This window comes from Oryctolagus cuniculus, chromosome 3 (assembly GCF_964237555.1).
Source record: "Oryctolagus cuniculus chromosome 3, mOryCun1.1, whole genome shotgun sequence".
Classification (NCBI taxonomy): Eukaryota; Metazoa; Chordata; class Mammalia; order Lagomorpha; family Leporidae; genus Oryctolagus; species Oryctolagus cuniculus.
Window position 1 is genome coordinate 102,607,151 of NC_091434.1, and position 22,301 is coordinate 102,629,451.

Consider the following 22,301-nt stretch of genomic DNA (forward strand, 5'->3'; position numbering starts at 1 on the left):
GACAAAATGAAACAAGGCTGCTGGATTTCAGAGAGTCTATATGATGTGGTTCCATGGATTTATGCACAGCAGACTTTATGAAAACACAAGTATAACTCTGAAAGTGATCCAGAGATCAACAGGCCTGGGGGAAAGGGCTGTCTCCTTCTTGGTTCCCAGGGCCAGTCAACTCCTCAATTTCAGCGGCCAAAATGCAGCCTCCAGGGCTAAGAGAGCAGAGTTTCACCCAGGGCCTTGGGGACAAGGCTGTTGCCCTGGGCCTGAGAAGTGGGATCGCTACCTACAAATGAGAGGGTGATGGGCTACATTCCAATGGACCCAGAAAATAGGACAACCATCCTGCTAGACCCAGGAGCCAGGATAGCAAGACAAAGATGTTTGCTTTCAAGCCTTATATTCTAATAGAATTGGCTCTGCTGTTTCAGACCTTTGAGACTTTTTTCCAATTTTTCATTGGGAAAATGCATTAAAAATTTGAAGGCTGAGTTGATGAACAAATGTATTTTGCATGCAAAAAGGATATGAATTTTGGAGGAGCCAGGGAGTGTGTGATAAAGGATGAACTTTACCACCACGTTTATTCGTTGCAACTCTAATCTTCTGTATCTCAGAATGTGACTGTATTTGGCAATTGGGCCTCTAAGAGGTGCTTAAAGTATAAGTGAAGTTATTGCAGTTGCCCTAAATTGATGACAGGTGTCATTAGAAGAAGAGATTTGGACACAGATACAGAGGGGAGACCATTTGAAGGCATGGCGAGAAGATGGCCATCCACAAGCCAAGGACAGAGCCTTCAGGAGACTCCAACTTGCTGATACTTTGATCTCAGACTAAGCAGTTAGCCTGAGAGAAAAAAAAAAAAAATACTGTTGTTCAAGTTCACCTGTCTGTGGCTTCTGTTATGGAAGCTCTAGCAAATGGGTACAGTGACTACATGCATTCTAGCCAAAGAATCCATTGGTGCCCACTCTACTAAGAATATACGCACTGATTTAATGGAGTTTCCTACATTCCCACAGTCTCTTTGTGGTTGTATAACCTCAGAAGCACAGTAGCCAGTCCCTGACGAGCAGGGAGATACTGAGATATGCCATTGAACTTCTGCTGGGCATAAATCAGCAGTGCTGGGGCACCCATGAATGGATACAGTAAAGTACAATGAGGACAGGGATTCCTCCCTTTAGAATTCCTCCTCCTGGTTTTGGTATTTTGAATATAGATTCCAATCCTTACTCTGTTCACCCCATCTCCTACAGGGAGGACTAAAAGGATTCATTTATGGGCTAATATCTTCACTATCAAGGTGAGGCAGACAGTAACAGAGTTCTGTTGATTTTACAGCAAGATATGGTAAGTGTAAGGAAGCCAGCTTTTGGTCTGTGCCCCGGCTCACTAGGCTAATCCTCCGCCTGCAGCGCCGGCACAAAGGGTTCTAGTCCCAGCTGGGGCACCAGATTCTGTCCTGGTTGCTCCTCTTCCAGTCCAGCTCTCTGCTGTAGCCCGGGAGGGCAGTGGAGGATGGCCCAGGTGCTTGGGCCCAGCACCCACGTGGGAGACCAGGAGGAAGCACCTGGCTCCTGGCTTCGGATCAGTGCAGCACGCCGGCCGTAGCAGCCATTTCGGGGGTGAACCAATGGAAGGAAGACCTTTCTCTCTGTCTCTCTCTCTCTCACTGTCTAACTCTGCCTGTCAAAAAAAAAAAAAAAAAAAAAAAGAGCCAGGTTTTGCCATCAGACTTACCTGGATCCATATACTTTTTCCTGCAGTTACTGTTGGTGTGGTCCATTGGCCACTCAGCTTTCACCTTTTTAAAATGATGAGTCTAGTGTGTACATTATAAATCTCTGTAGGAAAGAAATGTGTAGAGACAGATAAGACTGGTCTAAACCTGTGTTTGTTGACTATCTCTCGAGACATATAACCAGCTTTTATTTTTAAATCTTGGTGATACGGTACTGTGATATATGACTTCATTTTAGATAACTTACTGCAGTTTTCTGAGGCATCCTGAACGCTAGCTTTTGTTTTTCACAAACTGCTCTTATCTAAGATTTTGGTATTTAAGTAGAGCAGTAAAATTTTTAAAATCCTTATTTGTTTTTGTACAGTTCATTTTTTATCTTTCTTTTTTATAATATTATTTGGAGAAATCACTCAGGGTTCTCTATACTCCTGATGACACTCAGCTTAACACTTTTTTATTCACACAGACAGTGGTAGAGTAGTGTAAAATATTTCTTCTCAGACTAGAATAAAAGAACTCAAAGCTAACATTACATAGATTTTCTTTATTTTATTAAACCATAGATAATTATTTTAGAAAAAAATAGTAATTCTGATAGTTACTTAAATGGCCCACATTTTCTAGTAATTACCATTACTATTTTATTTTCAATCAGAACTTCTCCATGCAAAATATATCTGCAGAGTATTATATACTCAGAATGATATCATATGATATAAATTATTTTAATATTTTGTACACTGTGAACATTATTAAACATCCACGTATATAACTAGATACTCTCCTTCTTAATGATTGTCCAGCGTGCCACTCTGTGGATTTTTCCTACTTTATTTTACCAACCCTGTAGAATTCCACAACTGTGTGTGTGTGTGTGTGTGTTAGCCGGCACATGCACAGTGTGTATTTATTAATGTCTACTGTAATTTCCTGCAATAAAACTTTGTTACATAAGTATTTATTGACTCATCCAATTAGTTTTCTAGGCTTAAAAATCATAAAGGGAAATACCGGGTCCAAAGTTATGGATTTTATGAGTCAAACTGTCACTGTGGGAAAGTTACATTAGCGCTTTGTATCACATTTTCTTCATCTCTAAAGTAATGGGTTTGGACTAATTGTTCACTAATGTACTACAAAACTGTAAATGACAATGTATTCAAATGTGGTCCAGTTCCAAGTTTATCTAGAAAAGGTTAAAACTTGGTCTGAGTAATAGCATCAGATATAGATTCTTTCAAAAATTCTCTAACATACACGTCAAGACACTAAGTAGATATTCCCAATGCCAGCAAAGATAAATAACAGAAAATCTGTTGTTAATTCTACAGAGTAAATGAGGAGCTAATCACAAAATTTATGGATCACAAATAAATAATATTCTTTAATTTTTCTATTTGATTTATTACTCTAAAAGTTCAAAATAATATACAAAGGTTTATTTAGGCATCTGACTAAGCTATACGTGCCTAACTTGAGAAGAGAAAATACTCCTCACCTCTTTGTTGTTATGAACTCCTTGTGTAGTGGACCTGTTGTTTAAGAGCTAGAATCTCAGGTGCCTATCCTTTGATTTATTTACAATTTGTCTTTTGAGTTGACAGAAATGCCCCAATCTTCGGTTGTCATATTAATTCATCAACATCACTATACTAAACATTATATCAGGCACTAGAAAATGTATCAATGAATAAAAACAATGATGTTTACCTTTGTTGTTAAAAGTCTAAGAGTAAGGACATAAAAATGGAGAAAATAAGTGTGAACTTTGTCTTAAGTATGTTAATATTGTTTTGCATTGTCATGAATGGAAAACAAAATAAAGCAGAGAGAAGGGATATGTAATTTTGAAGGGAGATTTAAAATCTGAAGTAGTGTGGCTAAGGACAGCCTCTCTGAGATGGTGACATTTAAGAGTTTAATGGACCACATGCATTTCAGTTACAGAAAGAAAATAAAACATAAAATAAACATGAAAGTAAGAAAATTGTATATAAATAAATTTGGCTATATATGTGTGTGTGTGTGTGTGTGTGTGTGTGTAGCATATAATCCAATTTGGAGAAAAGTATATACTTAAACATATTTTGGTGTGTGGAAATATACACAGAGAATATATGCAGACGTATATATATATGATTATATGTAATATATATGCACATATCCAGAGAAATCTGTTAAACCTGTATAAAAAGGTAACAATGGGTAACTATTACTAGTACAACTTTAGTAGTATTTTTAAGATCATTTTTCCCATAATTCATATACTTTCAGAAACGAAAGACAAAAAATAAGTTTTAAAGTTACTTGAATCATCTGATAATAGAGAACCAAAAAGATCTCTTACGTTATTACATTGCTTCTGAAAACATATCAACTCACTCACTGTTCTGAAAATGGCAGTATGGCAAAACTCTGGGACATTTCTCATAATATATGTTATTGCTTCTTGCTCATAGCAAGAACAATTCTCCATGTGGTCAAAAACAAGATAGCACTGTTAGTTTTTATGTTTTACTTCTTTCAAACATAAGCTAACAATAACTTGCTGTGAGCATTTTCCCTGCATCCCTTTTTAGTTTGGTTTGGTTAAATTTCTTTAGACATCTACTTTGTTTATCTTTTTTAAAGAAAATGGTTTTCCAAAAAAAAAAAAATCCCCTTTGCTTCATGTGTCTGTATGTGTGTTCACGTATATTTCTCATATTGCTATATAATATTCCATATTTTTATTGGAATTGAGCTCTCATCTGTGTGTGGCCTTTGGACATGAAACATATTTCTATGAAATTAGCCTGGGAATGCTGCCTTCTCTGCTCCAAGTCCCTTTTACATTTATAGGTCTATTTCTCTACAGCAAAGTTGTAAATTCCTTCATGTAAGACATGTCTAATGTATCTATTTTACCCCCAAAGCTAGTATGCATTCTCCATGTAAAATGTGCCTAACATTTCTAAAAACCTTAGCAACTTGATGCCCATATTGTGTTATGAGATATGATATCCTATAAGAAAATAATACTCGAGGCCAGTGTTGTGGGTAAAGTTGCTGTCGGTGATGCCAGCATCCCAAACGGGCACCAATTCATGACCCGTCTGCTATGCTTCCAATCCAACTCTCTGCTAATGGCCTGGGACAAAATATAAGATGGCCCAAGTACTTGGGTCAGTGCTACTCATGTGGGAGACCTGGATGAAGCTCCAGGCTTGTGGCTTCAGCTTAGATCAGCCCTGGCTGTTATGGCCACTTGGGGAGTAAACCAGTGGATGGAAATCTTTCTCTCTCTTTCGCCTCTCGGTAACTCTTTAAAAAAATGAATATCTTTTAAAAAGATAATAATATTTTTGTCATCATTGTGTTAGCACATCATACTTCCTTATTACACTTTAAAGGAATGACAAATTTGTTATTCCTATGATGCTTTCTTAAATTACAATTTAATGTTTCCTGAGTGTCCTGGAACTCATTGTAAATTCTAAATAGAGAACCTGACAGGCTTAATATTCTATTTTAACTAGAAAACTTAATTCAGTTCATTTTACCTTCCCCTTTTAATTTATTTATTGACTATTGGGTTTAGTTTGGAAGTCTTTCTCAAAAATGAACAAAAAAAAAAAAAAAAAAAAAAGGAAAGTCAGGAATAGCCCTTGCCCTTGGGGGCCTCTAAGTCTGAAGAAGAAGATGAGGTAAGAGGGACACCGACAGGTACATTGCGGGTATGAGTGATTTAAGAAAATGGTGCTTGTGGAGGAATACTGGGCCATCGTGTGAAACCATGAAATGATTCTCAGGACCATCTATGCTAACTGGAAATCTGAAATTCTCTCTACGAACAATATGGGAACATGACGCATTAGAATATAAATGGCCATGGTCCTGTTATATTTTACGTATGCATCACTGTGTGCCTAGAGGAGAAAGAGTCTAGGTGTTTGGAAAAATAGATACTATAATGAATGCCAATCTGCAATGTGAAGGAGGGCAAACCTTCTGGTAAACAAGGCACAGAAAAGGGTATAAAAGACCTTACATATACATCTCAGGACTGCTATTTTGCTTGTTAGCTTTTTCTTCTCTGTGCCTCTTCTTTACAATCTTTATATGAAAATGTTAATAGCACCTATCCCTTAAGATTTTTCTCAGATTAAAATATGCAGTGTATGTAAAACATATAGCATATTGTTTTAAACATAATAAGCACTTTTTTAACACTTTTATTTAATGAATATAAACTTCCAAAGTACAGCTTATGGATTACAATGGCTTCCCCCCCATAACGTCCCTCCCACCCGCAACCCTCCCCTTTCCCACTCCCCTTCCATTCACATCAACATTCATTTTCGTTTCTCTTTATATACAGAAGATCAGTTTAGCATACATTAAGTAAAGATTTCAACAGTTTGCTCCCACACAGAAACATAAAGTGAAAAATACTGTTTGAGTACTAGTTATAGCATTAAATCTCAATGTACAGCACACTAAGGACAGAGATCCTACATGAGGAGTAAGTGCACAGTGACTCCTGTTGTTGACTTAACAAATTAACACTCTTGTTTATGGCATCAGTAATCACCCTAGGCTCTTGTCATGAGCTGCCAAGGCTATGGAAGCCCTATGAGTTCACTGACTCTGATAATTTTTAGACAAGGCCATGGTCAAAGTGGAAGTTCTTTCCTCCCTTCAGAGAAAGGTACCTCCTTCTTTGATGACCCGTTCTTTCCACTGGGATCTCACTCACGGAGATCTTTCATTTAGGTTTTTTTTTTTTTTTCCCCAGAGTGTCTTGTCTTTCCATGCCTGAAATACTCTCATGGGCTTTTCAGCCAGATCCGCATGCCTTAAGGGCTGATTATGAGGCCAGAGTGCTATTTAGGACATCTGCCATTCTATGGGTCTGCTGTGTATCTCACTTCCCATGTTGGATCATTCTCTCCCTTTTTTATTCTATTACCTAGTATTTGCAGACACTATTCTTGTTTATGTGATCCCTTTGGTTCTTAGTCCTATCATTATGATCAATTGTGAACAGAAATTGATCACTGGGACTAGTGAGATGGCATTGGTACATGCCACCTTGATGGGATTGAATTGGAATCCCCTGGTATGTTTTTAACTCTACCATTTGAGGTAAGTCAGCTTGAGCATGTCCCGAATTGCACATCTCTTCCCTCTCTTATTCCCACTCTTATATTTAACATCGATCACTTTTCAGTTAAGTTTCAGCACTTAAGAAGAATTGTGTATTGATTATAGTATTCAACCAAAAGTAATAAACACTTTTGAAAGCCATTTTAGGAGACCAGGAAAAAAAAGTCAGAACCTGTTAAAATTTGAGAGTCCGGGAGTCAGCAGAGGAAAAACAAAAAGGATTTTTAAAAAGTGCTCGTTTTTGGCTGGCACCACGGCTCACTAGGCTAGTCCTCTGCCTGCGGCGCTGGTACTCTGGGTTCTAGTCCCGGTCGGGGCGCTGGATTCTGTCCTGGTTGCTCCTCTTCCAGTCCAGCTCTCTGCTGTAGCCCGGGAAGGCAGTGAAGGATGGCCCAATTGCTTGGGCCCTGCACCTTCATGGGAGACCAGGAAGAAGCACCTGGCTCCTGGTGCAGGCGCCTGGTGCAGCGCGCCTTCTGCAATGCGCTGGCTGTAGCGGCCACTTGGGGGTGCGAACCAATGCAAAAGGAAGACCTTTCTCTCTGTCTCTCTCTCTCACTGTCTAACTCTGCCTGTAAAAAAAAAAAAAAAAAGTGCTTGTTATCCAAAATAAGAAAAAAATTGGCATAAACAAAATGTTAATAGTGCAATGGCAATGACAGTAACAGCAACAGGGAACTGTAACAAAGTAAAGCCCAACTCAAATTCTATTGAGTGACAACAAAGGAAAAAAAGGTGTCCACCATCAATTATGCTGAAAATCAGTCACAGAAACCGGTTTTTTAGACATGTTCAAACTAGACCTCCAAAATGCAGAAAGATAATGCTGTAAGGACCAAAGGAACATTGATTAGCGAGTGATCTGAATTAGGCAGCTGGTCATTTCCTTTGGTTTTGTGATTGTTCCAGTCTAATTATTTTATTATAAATTCAGAATTAGTTTTTAAGTCCTTAGGCTGAGAAATACGCAAGGAAATGCACAGGTATTACAGAAACCTTTGTTGAGGCTTTTAGGAGGAAGATAATAAGTTCTGTTTCTGTCACAAATTTATAAAAGGTAGAAATTAATCTTCCACATCGTGACGGTTAATTAAGGTCTTGGTTTCTCAAAATACTGACCTCACCGAGAGGAGACCACACAATTTGTTCTTCACTGGTCCTGCTGTCAGGCTGAGCAGCACTCCTCCATGCGGACCAGCGACCTTGTGGCCCCACACCGAATACTTGAGAGGAACCCAAGGAAGTTGTCATGAGTGATTTCAGACAGATCACACGTTTCAGCAGGGGTACCGAGCCATTCCGCTCTAGCAGCCTGTGTTGTCCACATTTCCAGAGTCATGTCATTGCATGTCCCTGATTTCTTTCTACCCCTTGGCATATTTTCAAAGCACAGAATCTGAAATGTGCATGAGTTTTGGAGGAGGAAAGAATCAGAAAACCTGTCATGTCAATATCTATTCTTCATGATCCAGGTAACAGATTGGAGGTTATTGTACCTTTCATCGCCCTTGTCATGCGACAGGAAAAAAAGTGAAACATAGATATATTGTTTTTCTGTACAAGCTTAAAGTCCAGTTTGTGCTTAGAGAGAGGAAGTGGCATTGCTTAATAAGAACAATTATTACATATTTACATAATGGGCAGCTATTGTTACATAGCTTTGATTTAGTCATGTTATTTTCCATTGTCTTGGGGACATATTCTTGGCCTTCGATATAATCAGTAGATCAGAATATCCAAAGAAACCAAACACAATACAACTACATATTACTTTCATTGTGTAATAACTGTTCCCTCTTCAACCATTTAAATTATTTTCTATCAGATTACTTCCCTAGACTTCACTGCTATAACAATCCCCAATTTCACAAATTTATAAAAACAAAGGTGTATCTCTTCCTCAAGTTCCACACTTGAACAAATTAAAATTAAATGAGTCAATCTTCAATCTAGCTCTGTGCAATTCCTGAAGGAAGGTTAGACTCATGTTTAACCAGTCACAAAAGAGTATGAAAAAAATAATATTGTATAAACTCAGAATTAGGGAAATATTTTATTTCTTCTTTTTCACCTTATCATAGTAGCAGAAGACACCATCATGTTAAAGGACGATAGAAACTGAAGTCTAACACTTATTCCCTTAGGAATACAAATCAGAAATTACAATGATACTGAACCTAGTATGCCATACAGAAATCATCAAATTTCATATTCATAACATTGTGTCATCTCAGCAAACACAGATGGCATGCATAGTTTTAAAGTTTTATTTATTTATTTGAAAAAGCATTAGACAGATAGGAAAAAAAAAATGGAGAGAGAGAGAGAGTTTTCCCCAGATGCCTGCAACAGCCAGGTCTGGGCCAAGTTGAAACCAGGAGCCAGGAACTCCATCAGGATCTCCCACATGGGGGCTAGGACCCAAGTATTTAGACCTTTCATGGCCTTTCCAGGGGTATTAGCAGGACGTTGGATTGGAAGTGGAGAAACCGCATGCAAACTGGATCATCACAGATGTCAGCTTAACCCTCTGTGCATATCACTGGCCCCTTATGCACATTTTCTATATATTATCTCACTTAATATCACCAGAGACCTGAATAAATTTTGTTTTGTTGCTCCTATAATGTTCAACATGCTTGCAAAAAAAAAAAAAAAAGTGAAAGAAAGGAAGGAAAAAACTGAGATAGTGAAATGAAACCATACAAAATTGATTGAAATGTGAAAAATATAAAATGGAAAGGAAATGAGTTTAAGGGAGAAAAAAGTTTAAAATTTAAGAGGCTATCTAAGAGCGCAGCAAGTGACAAAATCAGGTAGTATGGATCCTGCTGTTATTTGACATGAGAAACCTGCAGTGGGTGAAATGCTTTAAGACACACACATTGTCAAGAGGGAAACCTGAATTCCAACTCTTGTCTATATGATATCAAAACATACATGCCATTTTTGCCATCTACTCCAGCACTTCAATTTCAGTCATTTCAAAATTTATTGACAGAATTAAATTACATTTACATTTAATTTCATGTTTATTTTTTAATATAAAACTGATTTTCACATGAAAACATCTATCAGGCAGACATTCATAGAACAGAATTTTTGTCATGGAAAGAAAAATAACAATTTCTCAGTTTGCTGCATCCCAAGACAAGAACTGAATGGCATACAATTCACATCGCTAGCTTTATAAATCTGCATTTGCCCAAGTTGCTAAGGTGTCTGCATTGCAATTTTAAATTTAATTATAAATTTAATTTTAATTTTAAAGAGAGAAATTAATTTATAAATGAACGAAAGAAGAAGGAAGGAATAAGAAAATATTTACTCTAATTCTAGTATGTAAAATATTTTCATAGATAATTAACCATCCTTTCAGTGAGAACTTTACTGATTAGTAACCAGTTGAAAGTTCTTTTTTCTAAATTATGCTATGTATTTTTCAGAGAAAATGGCATGGTACATGATATGTATATTAAATGTGTATTCACAAGTGCTCTGCGATGCCCTTTCCATGCCTTCATATATTCATGCATTCATTTTTGTCAAACAGCAAACATGTTGATTGACCAAATATATATATATATATATTTGTATATATATATACAAATATGTGTATATATATATATATATACACACACACACTATGTACTGGGCATTGTTCAGGAGCAAATGAAAACATGAATACTAAACTGTACCTTTAAATCATAGTCCAGCATATTCATACACAAATACATATTTAGGGGCTGGTGCTGTGGTGCAGTGGGTTAACACCCTGGCCTGAAATGCCAGCATCCCATATGGATGCCAGTTCAAGTCCCGGCTGTTCCACTTTTGATCCAGCTCTCTGCTGTGGCCTGGGAAAGTAGTAGAAGATGGCACAAGTCCTTGGGCACCTGCACCTACGTGGGAGACCCAGAAGAAGCTCCTGGCTCCTGGCTTCAGATGGGTGCAGCTCCAGCCATTGCAGCCATCTGGGGAGTGAACCAGCAGATGGAAGACCTCTCTCTCTCTCTCCCTCTCTCCCTCTCCTCTCTCTGTGTAATTCTGACTTCCAAATAAATAAATAAATCTTTAAAAAAACAAATACATATTTAGTTGTATAGGTATACATATGTATATATACACACATATATATACAATACATATGTACAGAGATACAAAATGTATTTTTGCATATTTGTGATTGTATTTTGATCAAATATGTAAAGGTATTTATAACTGATCCAAAATATCAATTTTCTCTATAATGTAAAATGCCACTCTAATCTTTTACACCATTTTTGATTTATTGGTACCATTTGTTTCTAATTCTGGATTCAGTTTTTATATCATTGCCTGCATGATTCTCTTCATCCTGAGTCAAGGAAAAGTCACCTAACACTAGATTTAGGGAAGAAATATATGTTAGTGAGCATCTTCTGTCATAAACTTCAAGATGTTTCTGTCTGCAACATATTCTTATGTCCCACAAATTTGGTGAGTGTTTTGTGACTAATTAACATCTATACAGGATAGACAAAATTGTTAATTAATGCTGAAACTGGAGTTCATCAAGTCTTTCTTATTTCATCACAGTCTATCTTATTTATTTTTATTGCTTTTTCTTTATTTTTTAAATATTTATTTGTTTATTTGAAAGTCAGAGTTATACAGAGAGAGAAGGAGAGGTAGAGAGATAGGTCTTCCATCCACTGGTTCACTCCCCAGTTGGCCTCAAAGGCCGGAGCTGCGCCGATCTGAAGCCAGGAGCCAGGAGCTTCTTCCAGGTCTCCCACGCAGGTGCAGGGGCCCAGGGATTTGGCCTATCTTCTACTGCTTTCCCGGCCACAGCAGAGAGCTGGATCGGAAGTGGAGAAGCTGGGACTGGAACTGACGCCCATATGGGATGCCAGCACTGCAGGCGGCAGCTTTACCTGCCACATTACAGCTCCGGCCCCTTCTGCTTTTAAGTAATGAAAATTTTTTTAAAAAATCTTGAAAATACTAGCCCTAGATTTTGATGAAGGTCCAATAGTGGTAATTGGAATATAAAAAAAACACACTAATTTGAAATCCCTCTATCCATTGTAACTGTTTTGCTTCCCAAAACTTCATGTTACCTTTTTTATGAATATATAGGAATCAACAAAAAAGCTTGTAACTAGAAGAAAGGTTATGATGATGTCCCAGAAAGGAGATGGACTTCAGTAAGTCAGTGTTTCTGGCTGATCATTAAACAAGTGGCTAACATAAGCATCAGTATCTCAGCTGATGAGTGCCTCAATTGAAAATGAATTGAGTATTTTAGAAAAGCAGAGTCATATGTTGTACATTCTCATAACCTTACTCGAACACCTCTTGATATCCTACCATTACCCCAAATCTACACAGCCTTACCTTACACAACACTTAAGAACTGCTGTAGGATATACAACACATTCCAATGATACCTCCAGTCTTGTGATGTTGCATTTCAGAAGTCTTGAAGAGTAGGAAGGATCTTTGTTCAGTTTTCATTGAAAATTGTTTTATGGTTTAGTTTGTGGTAAATCATAAAACAATCAGATAATGAGCTAGTTTGTCTGATTGGCACTGAGCATTGAGCTTTCTTCCACCACATTGTGTTTTTAAACCACTTTTGGATTTGGCCATTTATCTTAGGATTTTCTCACTAGTATTGCAACGTACATTCAGTCTTGCTTCTCAGCTTTAGCTATAGAATATTAACCACAGTTTCTAACATAATACCCTACTTTATGTCTTCAATTACTTTTACCATATTACTTAATACTAATTTTATGATTGTTCCTTTTTCTTTTCAGTTGATGCATGTAATGTATTCAGTTAAACAGAATTCATCTAGTCACTTTAAAAAATACCTTATGCATTTCTGATCTGCCTTCAACAAAATTTCCTGGAGAATGTCTAGATGGTAAAAGTTTCCCATCACTGAAGATCCCATTCTTTTAATATTTTTCAGTTATTTTATATTTCATTAGTTATTTCTGCATAAGTGAACTGTGTAGAACTTGATGTTTAAGCATTTCTATTTTAAATGACTTGAACTTGATAAGCCCCTTTTTATGGATAATTTCTTGGAAAACCATTTCACTTTATCTTTTGCATTTGTTCTATTTATTAAGATAAATAATGTTAGCCAATTCATTTTATTAATTTTATTTTTGCCATGATCACCTATTCAAATGAAAATTCTTATTAGCCTGTACATTTTATGTAATATTTTTGATCAAAGTTTATTGAACATAGCATTATTTTCCTTTAGTTTACCACATTAACACTTCTCAGAAATCAAGAACTATTTCTGATCATTTATTCTTAACATTAAGGTAAGATTAGTTTTGTCTTAATAATCTTAAGCAGTGGTTAGTTAACACTTAAAATATAGTTTAATATTTTATAACTTGGCATTACAGTGTTATAGAGTTGGATCAAGTCTGGCCATTACAACAAATAAAATTTAAGATATTCCCTTAAGCTCTTAGAAGAAAGCAATGCACAATAACATTTGACTATTGCCATGTAATTTGGCCAAAGAACTGTGCTGAATATGGGGAAATCATAGTCTCAAGCAACTAATTTTTGAAAATATCTAGTGGAAAAAAATACAGAGCAAATTGTAGAAGTTCAAAATTGTATTAATTGGATCAAAGTAAGATTCAAAATAAGATCGTATGTACTGTTTTTACATGAATTTATAAGTGATGGATCTTTAAAATCTGTGAGATAAAGCTGCAGTACTTTGGAATCATCAGAAAATGTGAAACTGATATCAAAAAAGATATTATTATCCTTCAATATGTCCCTCGCTGTCTCTGCCAGAGACTGGGTATTACTGACCGCAGGTCTGAAGGAATGTGATGATTCTTACAATTTTGCTACATAAAATGAAATGATTTTATCTTAGAATGTTATGAAATTGTAGCAGATGGGGAATAGTTTTAAAGTAAAATTAAGTAGATAAATGAATACACATATACATTTCAAAAGCACAGTGAAAATCTTTGCAGTTTGTAATGCTGCTAACTGTGTGGGAAAGGGTTTTAAAGGCGCCAGCAGAGAGTGCTGAGATTCAAAGTTGGGAGTATCAGGTAAATACACTCTGTTCTGAACACCTGAAAAGTGAAAGTTGTAGAGTTTATGTAAAAGGTGTTGTAATTGACATAGCTTTTAAATTTTTTTCAATATATGAAACTATATTTGCTAAATTTGGTGCACAAGTTGTAATCATATTTTCCATTTTTATTAAATGAGAATTTGGGAGCACTGAGACATGTACAGGAGTATGTACAATATTTACAAAGTTTCTCGAATCTCTTTGTCTCATTTTTTTTTTCCTGTGTGGAGAAAGAAAATGGAATATTAAAAGGTTTTTCTTTCTTAATGTCTCTATCATCATGGTTAATAAGGGCGACCTCACACATAAATATAAGAGAAGACATTTAATTTCAAATTGCTTTAAAGTTCACCTTTGAATTTCACTATGATCAGAAGAATCCTATGACCTCTAACTTTTATGAAAAAAGGGAGCAGATATTAATCTCGTTATTTTATTTTAAAGTCCTCCCAAATTGAGCAGTGCAAGACCACATTTATGTGAAATGAGACAAGTTCTTGGAAATTGATCCTGATTATTTTGAAAGACAGTAACTAAAGATTTTAATACATGTTCAATATTTTATATCTGATTTTAATCCTCTTTGTAGTAAGTAGTTTACTTCTGCAGAACTATCATTACTTTGGACAGTTTAATTATGTATCATCATTGTGCTATTAACTCTAATAACTTCTATTAAAGATTTTTGTCCCAGTGTCTATGCCAAACTTATTTTGATATCATAAAATTTTTATTGTGCTTCCTCAATAATATCAATTATAATATATTTTATAATAATAATCTATTGTTGCTTTTATACAGGATTTCCCCTACACTGTGAAAAATTATAGTTTACACAAAAATATTGTAGCTACATAATAATTGTAGAGACTTTACAAAGAATTAAGTAATCATGTGTTTCAGATGAGAATTAATTATAAGAAATAAATAAATTTACCCACTCAGTTCATCAGAACTCTCTAAAGGACACATACCAAATTTATTTAATATTTTCAGTGATCATGCTAGGCATGTATGTTGTTATTCTCATCTTATGATAAAAAGTAATGAACAATATTTGGTATTAGAAGAAAGTCTGTGGGGGTATATAATCATAATTCATCATAATTATTTCTTTAAGTGTGATTTGTGAGTTGCTTGAATCTGATGCACTTTGTTAAAATGTAGACTTCTGGCCACAACACCATTCTGCTTAATGAATTCTCTAGTATATGGGACCCCAGAATTTGAATTTTCATAAATTTTTCAGCTTGATAATTATCCTATCCCAGAATATGAAGGAAATGTTGTAAAATATGTTATAATTAAGAGAATTTTATATAAATGGCAAGTATGAAAATGGAAGAATAAAATTAAGAAACAATGTAACAATAAATAATTTTCCTCCCAACATAACGGAAGAAGTCAAAGAATGTTAGAGCGATAAGCCTTTACAGGGTAGCTATTTTCTCCACGAAGCTGCTAAAAGCGGTATATCTAGATGATGATATAAGAGATAAACATTTTAAAAGGATAGGGGTGAGCATTGTGGCTCAGTGGGTTAAGTTGCTGCTTGGGATGCTCATATCCCATGGGATCAAGTGCCACCTCTGCATCCTATTCAGCTTCCTACTAATGCACCCTTAAAGCAGCAGATGATGGCCCATGTAATTGAGTCCCTGCAACACATGTTATAGATCTGGATGGAATTCTGGACTCTCAGCTTGAGCTTGACCATCCCTGGTTGCTGCTGGTATTTGGGAAGTGAACCGACAGAAGGAAGTGCACTCTGTCTCTCTTTTTGCCTCTTTCATCCTGCTTTTCATAAAATTTAAAACATAATAAAAATTGCCTATTCCTCTACCAACAATATTTACTTATAATTCATTAAACTGTTTAAAGAATTAAATATTTTACAATGGAATAGTAATCACATAAGATAAAACTTATTTTCATTATCTTAAGCTTAAGGGCATTGGGAAGCAACTATTCATTGATTTTTTAAATGAATGATATGCAGTTGTTTGTAAGAGGGGAAAAGTTATATGCAGGACTAACTTGAAGATAATTGTTCCTGGATTAGTAGCAGAGAACAGTGGATTGCAATAGTGCAGATTATAGATGATCCGAGCATGGAGTATGGATTTTGCTTGAGAAATAATGAAAATGAGACAGATGCCAGAGAAATTATAGTCAACATGGTTATGCAAAAAATGCAGTGAGGAATTGGACGGGAGATTTTGATGATCTGCACACATTCCAGTTCTTAAATGCTAGGCCATTAATGACTTTGATCATTGTAGTCTACTTAGAGTATGAAGATTTATGAATTTCTATAAAGATGGTAAAAATACCTGGTCTTAAATCAACTACTGAAAGAAGAACTTATGGAGAAGCAAGTGCCTTAAGTTGTAATTTTGTAAGGTAGGCAACAAGAATGATTTCTATTTGATTTAATATCTCAGAAGAGATTATTTTTAAGACTGGAACAAATGCAGAACACAGAACATATTTTATCTTTGGCTATAAAACATTATTTTATAAGCAGTAGAGGGAGAATTGCAAAGTGATCATTATCTGATTAAGATGAATAACTGATAAAACTAATTATTTCTTCTTTCCAGTTTTATTCCAGAGTTATTTCTTATATACAATAAGTAAAATAGTCCCTGAATATTAGCACTTAAATTTATTTCCAAATTTTAAGAGTAAAGAGGATTATAACTAGTAGGAAGTGACTTCAGTGTGTTTCATAAATACTAGGTTCCAAACTATGGATAAATTAAAAAATTATACCACACAATTGACAAATACCACTTGTCCTACTTAAGTAATTCGAGTTTGGAATAAAAATCATACGACCCCTATCCTCTTTGTTTAAAAATGTCATTTTTCTCATCTGGAGCCCCAAAAGCAACTTTTACATAACTTCTTAAAGTACATAAAATATATGATATTCACATCAAAACATGATCTGAAAATTAGAATATGTTTCCAATTCACGAGCACTTCTACGTTCAGCCTTCAAAGCAATTCTGTGTAACAATAAGCCCTAAGGCTTCTTTTCTTTACTATGATACTAAAAATGTGTCTCTGGTCATTCTTCTGATTTAAGATGAACCTTGATTTAGTTGTTTTCTTTTTTAACAAGGTAACATAAAGAGTCAATTTTTGATATTTTATCAATAATTCAATATAACTGCACGTGTTTCACCTTATACACATCAGCTGTATAACTATTATTTTTTCATTGGACCATGTATAACATTCTCAGTGGTCAATTAGTAAGACTTGGCAGATGTGACTTTTCAGTACAGCAAAAACAAAAATAATTTTGCAGTCATCAAAATTCATTCCAAGAATATGTTGGCAAAGTGTTCCTCAACATCTTATTTTTGATTGTTGGTGGACTGTGAGAACTTGGAACATTTAGAAACATCAAATCATTCATTTACAAAACAGTTTAGGAAGACAAGAATTATTTAAAAGTCAATTATATTATTCATTGTTCACTTTATTCTAATTATATTGAAATGTGCTCATTCTACAACCTCACTTGAGTAACAGTTATAGACATTGCCTTAGAAATTTATTTATTTATAAGTGATTTACTTGTAGAGTTTACAATAGATATGATTGATAGAAAATCATATATAAGCTTTTATGTGGTAACAACAAAAATCTGGATTAATGCATGAGTGATCTGAGTCATAGTATAAATAATATTAATTTTCATCTAAATCATGTATCATAGTCATAGTTTTACAATTTATCATTATTAATAGTAACATGATTGTCAATTATGCTGAAGTTAATATATGCTTTCCAAAATGAATTTTTGTGTTCAGTAATGATGATTTTATGAGAACTTGTGTTTTAGGACAGTCAATACTGGATTTACGAATATCACAAATAAATTTCATGGCATCACAGACCTAGTTCAGAAAACGGCTTCTGCTATCTGAATTGGCTGTGACAGAATTGGCAGAGACCTTGAAATTGCAGTTATTTAGTTTGGCCTACCATGACCAGAGAGATCCACTTGGAATGGTTTTGGAAGCTGTTCTTTTATTGTGCACAACTATTCTTAATATGCTGCTATTTGACAGCCATTTTAAGTAACAACAGAAGCCAACTAAATTGTTTCTCTATGGATTTCCTCTGACAGATGCATACAGGCATCCAGTGTTAGCCAGTAGACATTGTTCAAACAAAACTATAACAGACTCACCATTTATTTTGTTGCAACCAGCTAATTATATATTTGTGATCTGTGTTTAAAGAATGCCTTTTATTCAAATCTATTATCTTTATCTTCTATAGATTTCTCATCATAATGTCATGGTACCTATGTGTGGAAAGCAACTCTCATGTCAAACATGGCATGGGCTTTTGACTTTAGGCTTACAGAAATATGTTTTTATGTTGGAAAGCACTGTGCTTCCCTTTATCTGATTAGGAAAGTAAAAATTCTGCAGCTTGAGCTATGAGATAGATAAATACCTTTGCCATTTGGGAGCTAGTTCCACTTTGGATATAGAACAACCAGAAAAACAAATCACAGAAACTTAATACAAAGGCATTTGCTTGATATGGAAATTCAGTTTTATATGTGGCTATCTATAATTTTTAGTAATTCTCAACTTAATTTTTAATTCTTAGTTAAGTTCTTAGTTAGGGATTCAATGTACCAATTTTAATTTGAAATAGAATAAGGAAAAATGTTTATAAACCTATGATTTAAAAAGTATTTTAAAAATGCTGTCCAATTTAAGTTACCCTCAGCATACTGACAACATGCAAGACATTAGCAGAAATCTCTACCTAATATTTGTGAATTTGTAATGTTGGTTCCCTTATCATTTCATTTGGTTGACAGTATTGCATTAGCAGACTTCTGGGTGTTGTGATTCACTGATATTTTCTGTTGTTGCTCATTCTAGATGCTCCACCAATTGGTCAGGCACCCAGTGTGAGAGGCCAGCCCCAAAGAGCAGCAAGTCTGACCATATCAGTACAAGTAAGTTGCTGAGATGACTATCTTGGGGTGGTTTACTACATATGGGTAGTCTACTAAGTATAGAAATATTTTTGTCTTTTTATTTTTGCCATTAGTGAGGAAAATGAGTTTTGGAAAGTTTTCTACATGGAATTTCATGAGAGATCTGCTGTAGGTTAGGCGCTTTTGAAAAATGATATCTTGCACTCTAATCTGGTGGCAAAATCTAGTATTTACATGCTGTTTTAGGCAGTGAGAGTAAATCTCAAGCCAGGAAATTTACCAGAACATACATCTGTGGGTAGAATAAAAAGAGCTTTGATAAACAAAAATAGTGGAAGCTGGGTATGGTTTATTAATTGTGACGAATATACAAATATGAGATGTTAATAGGAGAAATGGAATGAGAGGGTATATAGGAACCCTTTGTATCATTATCTCAAGATTTTTTAGGGAAATATATGCTATTCAGAAATAAAATGTTTAAAAAGAAAGAAGACTTATCCACCAACCTATCATAAGCTTTTTATAGAAGTGCCCATCAATTATGAAGCCTGCAGACAACAGAACTGAAGTGCAAATGATCCAGGAAGAGAAATAATCCATCCTTTTAATTAGAGCTCAGTGTACCGTCTTGTAAAGCATGTCTGTGTGTTGTAGAAAAAAAAAAATCTGTAATAGATCAGTTTGTTTTGAAGCTAAGTAACTTAACATTTAATTCTTAATAAGGATCAAAATTGACTTATTGCTTCTCTGTTTTAAATGGACTGGCTTTAAATTCTTTTAAACTACAGTTCAGTATTTCTCCAAGTCTTTTTTGTGCAACTATAATCATAGGTCTACCTGTATATTGTTCCTATGTGCATCTTGAGTGACCAATCTAAAGGATGTCACAAAGATTTTCAAAATAGGACGATGAAATAAATTCTCCCAATTCACATTAGTGTTATTAACTTGACAATGGATGGAAAAAGTTTGAAAGTTTTGTAATATCTATTAACATTATGTCAATTGGTATATCTAATGTCTACTGGTAAATACATTTCTTGAAGAGGAAAACTGCATTTCCAAACATTTACAGTAGCACTTTTTGCTAGCCCTTCACTGGTGGGTAAGAAAGATTTCATAAAAACAAATGAGAAAATACGTTTCAGAATTGGTAAACAAAGAAAGACATTATCAAAGTCAAAAGTGGATGTTCTTTACATCCTACAGTCAGATTCTCAGTGTTTGCTTGTCTACCTGTTTTCTTTCTTTCCCCCCAAATAGTGTCTACATTATTGCTTAAAAACTGCAGGCAACACTGTGGAAACTTCTGTCATTTGGAGATTAGTTTAGGTAAATAAGCATGAGCCTCTTTGAAAAACAAAACATGTGCGGTCTCCAAAAAGTTTGTAGGTAATGGGAAAAAAATCTATACATGGACAAGATTTTTTCACTCCAAAATACAATTATATTTAAATTTCACTTTTTCCACATTTCTGAGGTTCCCTTATAAGTCTAGGAAAAATAATCCAGACATGAATATCTGAATTTGTGAAAGTGAGGTAAGCAATAGTTTGTTACATAGCACTTTGGTTTTGCCACAGAATTAGTGTGTTTTCTTTATGTCAGGAAAGATAGAGGGCTTTAGGGAAGTAATGGGCCAAAAAACTAGAGATGGCAAAAATATGCTGTGCCTAATGTGCTATGCAAAAGATAAGGAAAAGAAAAAGACATGTACTTCCTTGCCTCTCTTCCCAGGATCTAGGACACAAACTAATCTTTCAAGCAATAATCCTGGAGACATGTTAATTTAAATGAGCTTTTCTGAACTAGTTATAAAATTTAACAATTGTTAAGAGCATTTTCAAGTGAAAAATATACTTCAAGTTACCAATCTGTAGAGTGCACTGAATTTGTGAATGAGGATTTCAAACTCAAGTTACTTTAATGTTTACATTTTGACAATTTTTAAATTATGTATAATACATGTAGGATATGTATCCTTTTAGATAGTTAAAAATAATTTTAAATGTTGATTAAAATCTCTGAAAGAAAAGACAAAAGAGTAGAGTATCTATTGGATTTTCAAATTTTATATACTGTCCATACAACAAAATGTGGTGTTTCGAAAATGGTTAATAGAAGGATGCTCCCGATGTCTTTTTGGAGAAGGGGCCTCTGACCATTTTGAAAATGAACAGTTTCCCTTATAAGAAAACGCCTCAACTAACCAAAACAGAACTGAAAGAGAGAATGGGAAATAGGAGGAGTTACAAATAGTTACAACCTTTTCTTAAAAGATTCTGAGGCTCTTCCTTCCATCAATGATTGAAAGCCATTAAATTTAATGGAAGTATCAATACACAGTGAAGGGGCTATTAGCTACGAAAATGTCAAATTATCACAGACTTGAACAAAGTTGGCCAGGTAATGATTCTGTTAAAAGGTGTTTATCATTGGCCATTTCTGCTTAGAAAAACTTGTCCTATAACCCTAAAAGGAGTAAAAAGGTAGATAAAATGTTTTATCCTAATATAAGAGGGTTACTTTAATTCTTTCGGATAAAATCTAGTGGTTTATGAATGGTTGTCAAGTGTCCCCAAAATGTGACATCCTCTGCCCCAATAAAGATGCAATCATCAAGAATGTTCTCAAATCTTTGATTCCACATCTAGTGAAATATTCCATTGCCACTGGGCCCTGACATGGTCAAGAAAACCAAGCTTCTCTATCTATTCAGTTATTCCTAACTTGCAGTGAGATTCACCTTTCTAATTCACATACAGCTTTATTAATCATTTCTAAGAAGTGATAAGGATGTTCTCTGGGATTTGATTTTTTTTAAGATTTACTTAATAATTTGAAAGGCAGAATTACAGAGAGAAAGCATCAGAAAGGGAGAGAGAAAGATCTTCCATTCTCTGGTTCAGTCCCCAAATGCTGCAATGGCCAGGCTGGAGCCAGGAGCCAGGAGTTTCATTCAGATTTCCCATGAGAGTGGCAGGTGCCCAAGTACTTGGGGCATCTTTCACTGCTTTCCCAAGCACATTAGCAGGAAATTGGAATGGACGTGGAGCAGCTGGGACACGAACCAGTGCTTACATGGGATGCTGGCATTGTAGGTGGCAGTTTAACCCACTGTGCTTCAACAGCAGCCACTGGGCTTTGATTTTTAAGGCATCTAAAAACTAGTGTTAGAATCATAATATTTTAACACAAAGAAAATGCTTCATTGTCTGATACCTGCAATTATCACTATATATACATACACACATATATATGAAATATACAGATATAGAGAGATATAACTGAAAATACACAAAGAAATG

General features: G+C 35.0%; 1 protein-coding gene across 7 annotated transcripts in view; it reads left to right on the plus strand.

Moving 5' to 3' along the window:
* The window catches only part of LRP1B (LDL receptor related protein 1B), a 2,140,503-nt gene that overhangs the window by 2,103,184 nt on the left and 15,018 nt on the right, over nt 1-22,301 (plus strand). For all 7 annotated transcript variants that reach the window (XM_051849575.2, XM_051849574.2, XM_051849572.2 and 4 more), the window contains one exon: nt 18,932-19,008. In XM_051849575.2, coding sequence (XP_051705535.2) covers nt 18,932-19,008 — 77 coding nt within the window. The remainder of the gene's footprint in view (nt 1-18,931; nt 19,009-22,301) is intronic.